The sequence below is a fragment of the Lactuca saligna genome, chromosome 5, assembly GCF_052625555.1.
Source record: "Lactuca saligna cultivar CGN05327 chromosome 5, ASM5262555v1, whole genome shotgun sequence".
In the NCBI taxonomy this organism is placed as follows: Eukaryota; Viridiplantae; Streptophyta; class Magnoliopsida; order Asterales; family Asteraceae; genus Lactuca; species Lactuca saligna.
In genome coordinates, this window is record NC_136421.1 from 90,045,129 (window position 1) to 90,057,116 (window position 11,988).

The 11,988-nt window shown below is 32.2% G+C and overlaps 1 protein-coding gene across 1 annotated transcript; it reads right to left on the bottom strand.

Annotated features, from left to right (window-relative positions):
* Positions 1–576: 576 nt before the first annotated feature.
* LOC144997983 (copper-transporting ATPase RAN1-like) lies at positions 577–5,889 on the bottom strand. Its single transcript, XM_078957833.1, has 9 exons — positions 5,408–5,889; positions 4,519–5,133; positions 4,017–4,446; positions 3,591–3,916; positions 2,677–2,735; positions 2,227–2,572; positions 1,929–2,126; positions 1,327–1,584; positions 577–1,225 (listed from the first exon to the last, which is right to left on the bottom strand). Exons 1-9 carry the CDS (start codon positions 5,738–5,740, stop codon positions 749–751), a joined length of 3,042 nt encoding a protein of 1,013 aa, XP_078813959.1. The 5' UTR covers positions 5,741–5,889; the 3' UTR covers positions 577–748.
* Positions 5,890–11,988: the final 6,099 nt, after the last annotated feature.

Below are 11,988 nucleotides of genomic sequence, written 5' to 3' on the forward strand. Positions count from 1 at the left end.
CCCGGTTGAGATAACTAGGGTTATCAAGAGATGAAGATTGATCAGCTCCTCCTGGAATTTTTGGTGCAGGGCATAGTGCCATCTACATAGCCGAATAGATTGTTGGTTATTAAGAAGGGTTGGATCATTGCCTTCCAATACCCATAGTTAGTGGGTGATAACGTGAAGGCAAACTTATGTGAATCATGGGCTATCTTTTCTGCGGAGGCGAATGCTGTAACAATAGCCATGATCGACTGGGTTGGATGATGGTTGGATTTGATCGGCGATGGCAGGAGAGTTTGGCAGCCAAGTTGACGGCTACTAGAGTTTATTGATTGATCACACTCTGATACCAAAACAGAACAGATAATGTAATTTGGTAAAAGATTGTGATTTGATATTCATACGTAATCTGAGTACATGGGGCTATATATAGAGTTTTATATTTACACTTAAACACCATGTGAATATATTAAATGCTAAATACAATATATAGTCTAACATCCTTTCATTTTTGTTTCCTATTTTATTTTTATCATTTTCTTTTATATGAATTTTCTCGATATGAATAAGAAAGAGATACAAGAAGCTGCATTTACGTTAAAGAGACATTATACATTAAGTAAAAGTAATGAATAAAATGTACATCAACACACACACAAACACAAAAATCAGATCTATTTAGCCCTCCATTTTTCTTTCTTCACAATGTTATACCCAATTCCCCTTTTAGCCTTTTAGGTTTTTACATCCAATCCAATCCAATCTACTCTACAGTTATTTCCAATATTGTAGTAAGTCGCGGTTTCTTATATCTTCTTAAAAGCAAAGAAGAGCATACAACACTTACAGATGAGAGTGCCATACATGCACCAGCCACCCACGGTGGCAACTTGAGCTTTATCCACGGAAAGAAAACTCCGGCTGCAATCGGAATCGAGATCACGTTGTATGCCATGGCAAAAACGTAATTTAATCGGATACGTGTGAAGGTCTTTCTCGAGAGATCAATGGCTGTGATCACATCTTCCAAGTTGTTTCTCATTAGAACGTAATCGGCCGCCTCGATTGCGATGTCGGTTCCTGCTCCGATTGCGATTCCAACGTCGGCTGCTGCCAAGGCAGGGGAATCGTTGATTCCGTCTCCCACCATCGCCACTATGCTGCCGTCTTTTTGAAATGAACGAATGACATCAGCTTTTCCGGCTGGCATCACCTCCGCCCTTATGTCATCAATGTCCACCTGCACAAGAAATAAATAAATAATAATTAAAACTTTAATCCATCCAATAAGCTACAAATGAGTGTTGTCTTTTTTACTTAATAAAATGAAAAAGGTCATACCTCCTTGGCCACAGCCTTAGCAGTCCGCCAATTGTCTCCGGTAACCATGATAGGTCGGATACCCATTTTTTTAAGACCTTCCACCACCACAGCCGCCTCTCTCTTCAACGGATCCGCCACCCCTACCACCCCAATCAGTTGTGTATCACATGCCACCAGTATACCTGTCTTTGCATTTTCTTCTAACTCAACCACAAAATCTTCAACATTGGTCGGAATCGTGATTCCATTCTCCGTCAGCAAACTTCTGTTACCAACCTGTTCAATTATACAATTAATTAACGGTCATTCCATCATCATGTTTGGTAATTTAATTATATTATATTTATATGTAAATACATGTCTGTATATATAGTTTTAACTCTACTGAATACATTACATTATATGATTATGACTGATTATAGAATAGACAAATAAATATTGTAATTTAACTAAACAAGTGAAACATGGAAAATAAACATGTGATGTGGTATTGGAAATGATGGAATGAATATCAACAAAAAGGAAGTTATTATTATTATGTTTGTTTCATTCCAACCAAGATTACCAAACACTATTAAAATTTCACCAAACAGATAAAACACAAATTGTGAGTATCTCACCAAAACTTGCTTGCCATCAATATAACATCCAACACCTCTTCCGGGAATTGCGGAGAAATCAGAGACATCTAGAAGCCATCCGGACATTAGCGACTCATTGTTTTTATGAGAATCTTTGGTTGTTGCATTCGGGTCAAAGAATTGAAAATGGCGAGCATATTCCACTATTGCCTTCCCTAACGGATGTTCGCTACTTGCCTGAAACAGTTTTGGAATTTCAGATATATAATATAATATTCCTAATGCTTCTATTTTCAGATATCTATCTAGATTCTAATAAAGTACACTCACTACACACCTCAGCAGAAGCTAATAATCTGAGGAGATCTCCACGATCCATTTCCTGCGTGAATAGTTTGACTGTGGTGACTGTGGCTTTACCCTGAGTCAAAGTTCCGGTTTTATCAAAAATGACGTATTTAACCTTCTGGGCCCTTTCCAATGCATCACCCCCTTTGATGAGAACACCGTTGTTGGCTCCAACCCCGGTTGCAACCATGACAGCAGTCGGGGTGGCCAAACCGAGTGCACACGGACATGCAATTACAACAACTGATATCGAAAACATAAGAGCGAATACAAAGTGGTTGCCGTTTTCAGGTAGCCATTCTTCTGGGTAAGCTCCAAGTGATCCGCTCACATACCTAAATCAAATTTACCAGATGTCATTTCTATTCTCTTCTCTTCTGTTATGTTATAACACTATGTATTATGTTATTTATTGTCAGTCTATGGATTGGAAACTTACCACCCTAGCAACGTCATTAATGACAAACCAACCACCATAGGGACAAAAATGCTTGCAACCTGAACCACACACATATTCATAATACACATAATAAGTGAATTGTCTTTTGATATCATACTTACAATAACCAAATTTATATAAATTTCCATTTCTTTCATGTCAAAAATGCAAAGAGATTCTTATTAAATTCACCCATCTGCCTGGTAAGGGAAATAGGCTTTCCCCATTAACTCATAACCTTACCTGCGCTTGTTTGTTTTTTTCTTCCATTTTTCTCAAATATCATTTACTGAGACAGCATTTGATGAAAAAAACAAGCCCTAACAGAATATCAAGTTTATAAATATAGAAACAAGAACACACCAACTATAACTCACATGCTAACTATGTTTCTGATTATCCGATCCATGCAACAATGTTCCAGTTTTTTTACCAATTTATGCAATAATCTTTCCTTTTTTAACCTATTTATGCAACTTATACAACCATGTTTCATCAGGTTAAACAGGTTACTGGTAAAACATCGTATGTTTTGGTCCTAAAATAAATAATACACCGGTGCATATTTTCTAATAAAGAAACAAATTTGTTGCATAATCGGGAAGAGGGTGTATGCTGTTTCATAAATATGTATTTAATCCTTTTAAATATAAACACTCCAACCATAATTCACATGTCTACTTACAATTATTCATGCAACAATATTTCATCTTTTAGCAATTTATGCAACAACAATATTCCATATTTGTATATACATATGCAGCTGACACGAAATATACAACAAGTTCGGAGTAAAATAATGGATCTTCTGGTGGTTGCAGATTTAGTATGATAAATAAAGAGATTTGTGGCATAAATAGTGAAAAGGGTGCATAAATAATAAAAAGTAAAAAGAAAGAGGAAAGCTGACTTACATAATCAGCAAATTTCTGAATAGGTGCTTTTGACATTTGTGCAGTCTCAACAAGAGAAATAATCTGGCTCAAAACAGTATCGGAACCAATTTTGGTTGCCCTGACATGGAGTAAACCATGAAAATTGATTGTACCTCCAATCACCAATGAGTCAACCTCCTTCAAAACAGGTGCTGACTCACCAGTCACCATACTTTCATTCACATGACTTGAACCCCACTCAACAACACCATCCACTGGAACTTTTGTACCTGGAACAACTTTTAATACATCACCCGGCTGAATCAGCAATGCATCTATTTCCCTTTCTCCGATGTTCTTTCCACCTATCAAATCAATTAATATAAAACTCTTTTTTACACAAAACATTATCATTTTCTATTAAATAATATATAACAAATAATGCAAGAAAGATAGATAAGATACCTTTGTCTTTAAGGAGCAGCAAAGCGGTTGCGGGCACTAGCTCCACCAACTTCTTTATAGCATCTGATGTTTTCCCTTTTGCAAGAGATTCCAAATACTTCCCAAGCAACACAAAAGTTATTAACATGGCACTAGTCTCAAAATAAGTCGGAGACCAAAACCCAGTAATGGCACCATACAGAAGGGCATAAACGGAATAAAAGTATGATGCTGTGGTCCCCAATGCCACCAACACATCCATATTTGTTGAACCGTTACGTAATGCTCTGAAAGCCGCAACATAAAAGCGTTTCCCAATACCAAACTGAATAATAGTAACCAGTATCCAGCTCAGCCAATCACCCATCTGGAAGGGCCCACATCTCCATAGCAATAATGCGTAAACAAGCGGTATGTGTGGGCATATGAATCGCATCAAAAAGATTGGAAACTGCACAAAAAGTTAGTTACTTAGTTAGTGCAATCCATCAAACCCTCCACATACTCACTACTCATTACTTACACTCAGGAAAAGACTGGATGTGAACAGCCTATACATCTTTGATGATTCTTCTTCATCTTGAGATACCATTCTTGTGTACGGGTTCTTTACATGCATCTGAAACCTCCCTGAGCTTTCTCTAACGATTGCATCAACTAAAGATCTTGGACCAAGAATCTCAGTATCAAACAGAACATCTAATTCTCTTGAACCCCGGTTAAAACCAAATTCTCTAACTCCTTTCAAATTGCAAACTATGCTTTCCAATGTCTGTGCATCCAACTCGTTTGATACCCCAACAACACCCAATATAATCTTATCCTGCTCGCTACTCTGTACAAATGTGGCATCAAAACCAGCATCTTCAATGGCGCTCACAATTTCCTCCTTACTTATTACCAAAGGATCATACTCCACTTCCCCTAATGAAGTTGGAAGGGCAACAATGGCTCTTTTGACACCAGGTAGCTTTCTTAGGATACCTTCAACGGAATTAACGCAAGCTGCACATGTCATGCCTCCAATTGTGAACTGCCCTACGAGACTTCCTTGTGGCTTTGTGCCAGAAGTACTCTTTTCCTGTAGAATCTCCGCTTCAAACCCTGCATCTTCTATTGCATTCTTAACATCGTCTTCCTGTACAAATTACAATTAGGATAATTTGGTGTTAAGAAAATAAAAGGTTCAGATCAATTTTGAAAAATATCAGACAACGACTGAAAAACAGTAAAGAGGAACAATCTGTTGGGTTCGACATGTCCCTTGTAGATCAATCGGAACAATTGCCGATGCTTATTACCCGAATCAGGTTTATAAGAAAATCAATTTTTTTCCTTAAAAGCTTAGTTCGAACCCATCGGAGGACTAATCAAAGACTGAAAGTGATTCATGGCAGGAACAACATACTGACCTTGACCAAATTGGGATCGAAGACGACATCGGCTCTGTGCTGCAACAAGGCGACAGAAGCACTTACGACGCCATTTAAACTCATAAGAGCTCCTTCAACGGAATTCGAACACGCTGCACAAGTCATCCCTGTAACTTTCACCTGAATTCTCTTCATACCCCCTTCTTCTAAACCCTGTCCGCTTTTACCTGAATCAGCAGTATTATCATACCCGTCTTCATATGAATCCAGCAGTCTAACGTCCTCGAGGTCACCGCCTACATCGATCGCCAACGAATCACGGTCGCCGCCACCAACCCCCGTCAGCTGGAGGTCTTTGAAGGTCGGCGCCATTGCAAAACCACAGCGACTAAACAACTATGTATATATTTCCTATATATGTATATATTCTGGAGGAATAGATGTACGTATATGCTGGATGAGAGAGAAAAGTGTGGGAGAGAGGTGGTGAACACAGAGAGATTGAAAAATGGTGTACTATAAGAAACCAGTCTTGGTGGGTAAGGGCAGGTAAACAAATACATATAATTAGCAATGTTTCTCTTAGCCCCCTCATTTTTACTATTTAATCGACATACACCCCATAGAATACAACAACTCTTTCTGCACCCCTGATATTTTTGTGTTTTATGGATTTGACCCAAATTTTAACTACACATTCTCTATTAATAAATTATCACTTTAGCTGTTTATCATAACAAGTAAATATTAAAATTTTAGAATTTAAAAATTATATATTTTCAAGATTTTTCTCTTTTACAAGGTCTATAATTTTTTTCTGAAACTTTCAAACAAAACAAAATCCTTCACATAACGCATAATATATATGTCGCCATGTCGGTTTGTTCTTGAAGAAAAAACATTTCAAATCACTTACATATATTGTTTTGTTTAGCAAAAAAATATATAACAGTAATAATGAAGAACACACTTGTTTAAAATTTTTTCCTTAATTCATTATTGTAAGTCATGAAAGTTTTTTTTCAAATGTTAATTAAGTTACATGTTACTTTAAATATTTTTATTCAAAATACTTATTTTAGAGTCTTTCATCCTAACAATATGAGTGCTAACTTAATTTCTTACAAGAATGCAATGTTGTTATAATGACTAAATTTTTATTAGTTAGTTAGCACTTAAGATTATGAAGAGTCCTTGATAAATTGACGATTGAGACAAAAGTGTACATTAACCAAATTGAGCATTGTGGCTTTTTATAGCAGAAAAATGTAATTAAAGTCCAAAATCGTGACAGTTCAATCCCTATAACTGCATCTGAAATCTGGTCAGAACCTATAGGACCATTCATGCCTTTTATTCATAAAAGTATATATATTGTTTTAATAAGTAAGGAAATTGGGTAGGGGGGATTTACCAGATATAGCCCTTGAGATAGCTTAAATTTCGATTTTTATCCTATTTTGTACGATACTTCTATTACATGTTGTACTACACGTTTGACTTTTTCTAATGCTTCTCGACGGCTGAATTCCTCAATGGACATTATGGTAATTAGCTGCTTTTTAATGTTTTCAATGACAAAAACCTTTGACCTAGACCCATTAATCTTTTATAAATAAGATTACATAGACATAATATTAAAGGGAATTTTCCAAAAAAAGTTCTAATATCTACTATAATAAGTAAAGTTTTTTTTGTCACATGTCATTTTATTGTTCATTTAGATACATAACATTTTCTAATATTTTTTAATTTTCTATTTTCACTTGTCATTTTATTGTATTTTTCATTATATTAAATTAAAATTCTACATTTAATATGTAAAGTAATATATATGTAAGGTATGTATTAAAAAGGGTTTATATATGTAATGTATCAAATACATTAAAACCTCATTAATTTTAATAATTCAAAAAATTTCTCATTTTTCTTTATAAATTCAAACTTTTCAAATTGTTAAAATTTTATATTTAATTTTTTTTTTAATTAAACTCATGTAATACATGAGTTTCACACCTAGTGAATAATATTTTAGTCCAATTTACACACAAAAAAAAATCAAATTTAGTTTTGTTCTAAAAACCTTGAAAAAACATTTTGACGGGTTTTACTGATTTAGTCGGTATCATGCTCTTTTTCGTTAGTTTGGTTAAAATATTAAGATTTTTTTTTTAAATTATCCAATAACCAAAATATTGAGATTCTGAAAATTACCATGTAATTAATGGATATTATTATTAACAGATCATTTATAAACATAATAAATATTTTTTTTATTCTAAATAAAAAAAATACAATTGTTGCTAATTTATAATAATAGAATGGTGGATTAAGTACTCATCTATTGTTTGATAACTACTTCAAACTCTCTACGTTCCTCCTATTATGTACATTTCTCAAATTAATTACTTAATAAACAGTCAATAAGTGTATGTTTGATATAAGGTGTGATGTTATAGAATCACATATTATTAAAAAAATCTTATTACACAATAATTCTTAAACATATAGATATTTCATTATGTTCTTTAACCTAACTATCACCTAACCTCCATACATTATACGGTAAAAACCATTGAATTACACATACATATCGAGAGTGAAAAATAGACTTAGAAAATTAATTTAAATAGATAATCATCATTCACATGTTTTCATGTAAACTGTCATTCACAATTCACTTTCCACATTCGATGGATATAAGTTAGTCGATGGTTATTACCAGGTGAAATATTGATGATGGGTTGTAGTTAGGTTAAAGAACATTAGAGGAACACCTATAGAGTACATTAGGGATGAGCAGCGGCCTCGAAACCGCCTTAAGCGGTTTCGGTTCTGGTTCTTATTTTTATGGAACCACTACTCATTGGGTGCCCGCCAGAATCGGTATATATATATATATATATATCAGTGTTGCAAATATCGGCCTAGGCGGCCGATTAATCAGCGCCTAGGTGCTTGGCGGTCCTCTACCATCGACGTTTATAGCTAATCGGAGTATATAATCGGATGTGGTTAAAGTCGGTCAAAGACTGGTCTAGGCGTGTCTAGGCAGGTCTAGGCGGTCAACGAAGTCAACGTAATTTTAAAAAATTTCAAGGGCAAAATTGTCAAAATGGAACAAATGATTTTAGGGTTCAATCTGTTTTCTCATTCGATGCAGTAAAAAAAATAACATTCTCTCTGCCTCTCTAGACACAAACGACGAATGAGAACAACAAATGAAATCGACACAGTTTCTTCTTTAATTCATCTTCGACTTTAACTCTCACCATCTTCGTCTCACGCCGTTGACTTTAGCTCCAGCCTCCGGTTCGTCATCTCCTTCAAGCCACGATGTCGCAGCCCCCTTCCAAGCTTCAATTCACGATTTCAGCTCCTCCCATCACGAAGTTTCTCGGCTCACGATTCCAGTTCACGAAGTTTCTAGGTTCCAAAATCAACTCTTCTTCTGACTTCAGCTCCTCTCATCGACACTAATTGAATCATCTAGCAAATGTTAGTTTTTATTTGGGTAAATTACACGAATGGTCCTTATGGTTTGGGGTAACTTGCGGGTTTGGTCCCTAACTTATTTTTCTAACTCGGAAGGTCCCTACTATTTGTTTTTGTTACAAGCTTGGTCCCTGTCTTACATAAAAAAAATCTAGTTTTCCCTTGATTTTTTAATTTATTTAAATAAACACACCTCCAATCTCACCTTATCTCCTTACCTTACCTATTCTACCATTTTCCCCTATTTAAATAATTGTCTTTTTATGTAATATAGGGATCAAATGCGTTACAAAAACAAACAATAGGGACCAAACATGTAGCAATAACAAACAGTAGGGACCTTCCGAGTTAAAAAAATAAGTCATGGACTATACGTGCAAATTACCCGAAACCATAGGGACCATCCGTGTAATTTACTCTTTTTATTTTTTACTACTCTGTGACAGCTTCTTCTGTTCACAGCAAGCAATTTATCAATTGACCATGAGTTAAGTCTCAATGGTATACATCATACATGATTTATGTGAGTTTGATTTATGGAGATTAGGAAGAAGAAGGTGAAATCGATTTGAGATTAGGAAAACTGAAAAAGCTATCCAATGATATCACATATCAATGGTATACATCTGTTAACAGTTCTTCTATGACATTTATTAAGAAATTGAACATTTGTTAAGAACTTTGATAAGAAATTAAACATTTGTTAAAGCTGTTTAACATGAAATTTGTTTAGAAATTTGGTATCCTATTAATTGTCTGTTGTAGCTGTTTAACATGAAATCTGTGAAGTAGTGTTTTTTTTTTTTTTTAATCTGTTAAATATAAATATGTTGTGCATATGTTTTCTTGAAATCTGTTAAATAGAAATATCACAAGTAGTTTTTTTTTTTTTTTTTTTTTTTTTTAATCTGTTAAATATGAATATGTTGTGCATTTGTTGATAACTTGAAATCTGTTAAACATGAATCTCTTAAGTATTTCTTTTAGAACTTTAGCATTAAGGCATTAACATGAATATGTTAAATATGAATATTAAGTTGTTTGGTTGATTAATAATCATATTATCAAGCATTTATATTATATTTTTTAAGGTGTTAATTTTTTTAATGTGTTAATGTGATGATTTAACACGTGACAATCAATGACTTCGAATGCTTCAACTACACCGTCTGTGGGATCAACCCCCACCGATACACATAAAATGGAATTCAGATGATATTGGCTGGGAATATGGTTTTATCCCGGATAAAAGCAACTTGGATAGATTGAAATGTAAATTGTGTGGAAAAGTGTTTGGCGGAGGGATTACTAGAATGAAACAACATATTGCTCATGTGAAGGGGAATGTATCTTCACATCCAAGTTCTACAAAAGATGATCAATTGAAATGTCGATTTGGTGTGTTTGTTGAACTTATTATTAACTTTTTGTGTTTGTTTTGGTCTTTTGGATGATAATTTATTGTGTTTATTAAACTTTTATGCTTATTTACTTATATTATTATGATTAAATTTAGATTTATTAAATTTTGAATTATTTTCTTAATAATTAATGGTCTCCGATTAATCTCCCGATTAATCCCCGCCTAGCCGATTAATCCTTTGACCCTAATCCACCGTCGAGCTACCGTCAAACAATTTTTGCAACCTTTATATATATATATATATATATATATATATATATATATATATATATATATATATATATATATATATATATATATATATATATAAAGTGAGAGAGAAAGAGAGAAAAAAAAAAGATAGGTTCAAATGTTTCTCACATCTATTGTTTGTTAGAATGCACCAATTAAAATTAAATTACTATTTAATCAAATAAATATAGATATTAAATGATTTTCATAATTATATGTATATTAAATGATATCCATAATTATAATTTTTTTATGGAAACTAATTAAATTTGTCATTAATATCAGTAATAATATTCTTTCAAAATAAATTTGTATCTAAAAGAATGGCATTGTATTCTAGCAGAATGAGAGTGTATTCTAGTAGAATACAATTTCGTTCTTCATATTCCATGCATTTTTATTATATTCGAAGTGAGTGTGTCAAAAAACAAAACACGAATCCATACAAAAAAAACTTATATTTGAATTCAAAAGAATGTTATTGTTGATATTAATGACGAATTTAATTAGTTTTCATAAAAAAAGAATTATATTTATGGATATCATTTAGTATACATACAATTATGGAAATTATTTAATATATATCTTTATTTAATTAAATAATTATATTATTTTATTAAATTCATATTGGTGTTTTTCTAACACACAATAAATGTAAGAAATATATTAATCTAGCCCTATATATATATATATATATATATATATATATATATATATATATATATATATATATATATATATATATATATATATATATATACAAATTTATGTTTTTTTAAAATATAACAATAACGTTGTTAAATTTCATATAATATTTTTATGCTAAATTGATATAATATATTAATTATTTTGAATTGTATGATAATATATACATCTATTATAACTTTATAATCTCAATCATTTAAATGACTTTTACCCACGAGTTACACATGAATAAAATTAAATAGAATATATATGGTTTAATAATCTCAATCATTTGAATGACTTCTACCAACAAGTTACACATGAATAAAATTAAATAGAATATATATGGTTTAATGTTATTTATAGTTGCTGTTATTGTTAATTGATTTTTTAAAATTTATTTGCTTAATGTTTTAATTTCTATCATTATAATTATTTAAAACATAAAACATTATTTTTTGTTTTTAAAGGTAACAATATAATCATTTATATAGAGTTAATTTTAACTATTGCTATTTTAAGTTATTTTAAGCTACTTATTTGGAAACTTTTAACGATTGTAAAAATATATTTAAGAAATATTTTAATTAAATTGATATTACAATTTAGTTTTTGCATTTATCACTACAATTTATCACTTTTAACTATTATTATTGTAAGTTATTTTAAGCTACTTATTTGAAAACTTATAACGATTATAAAACTATATTTAAGAAATATTTTAGGTAAATTGATACTGCAATTTAGTTTTTGCATTTATCACTACAAGTTATCACTTTTAACTATT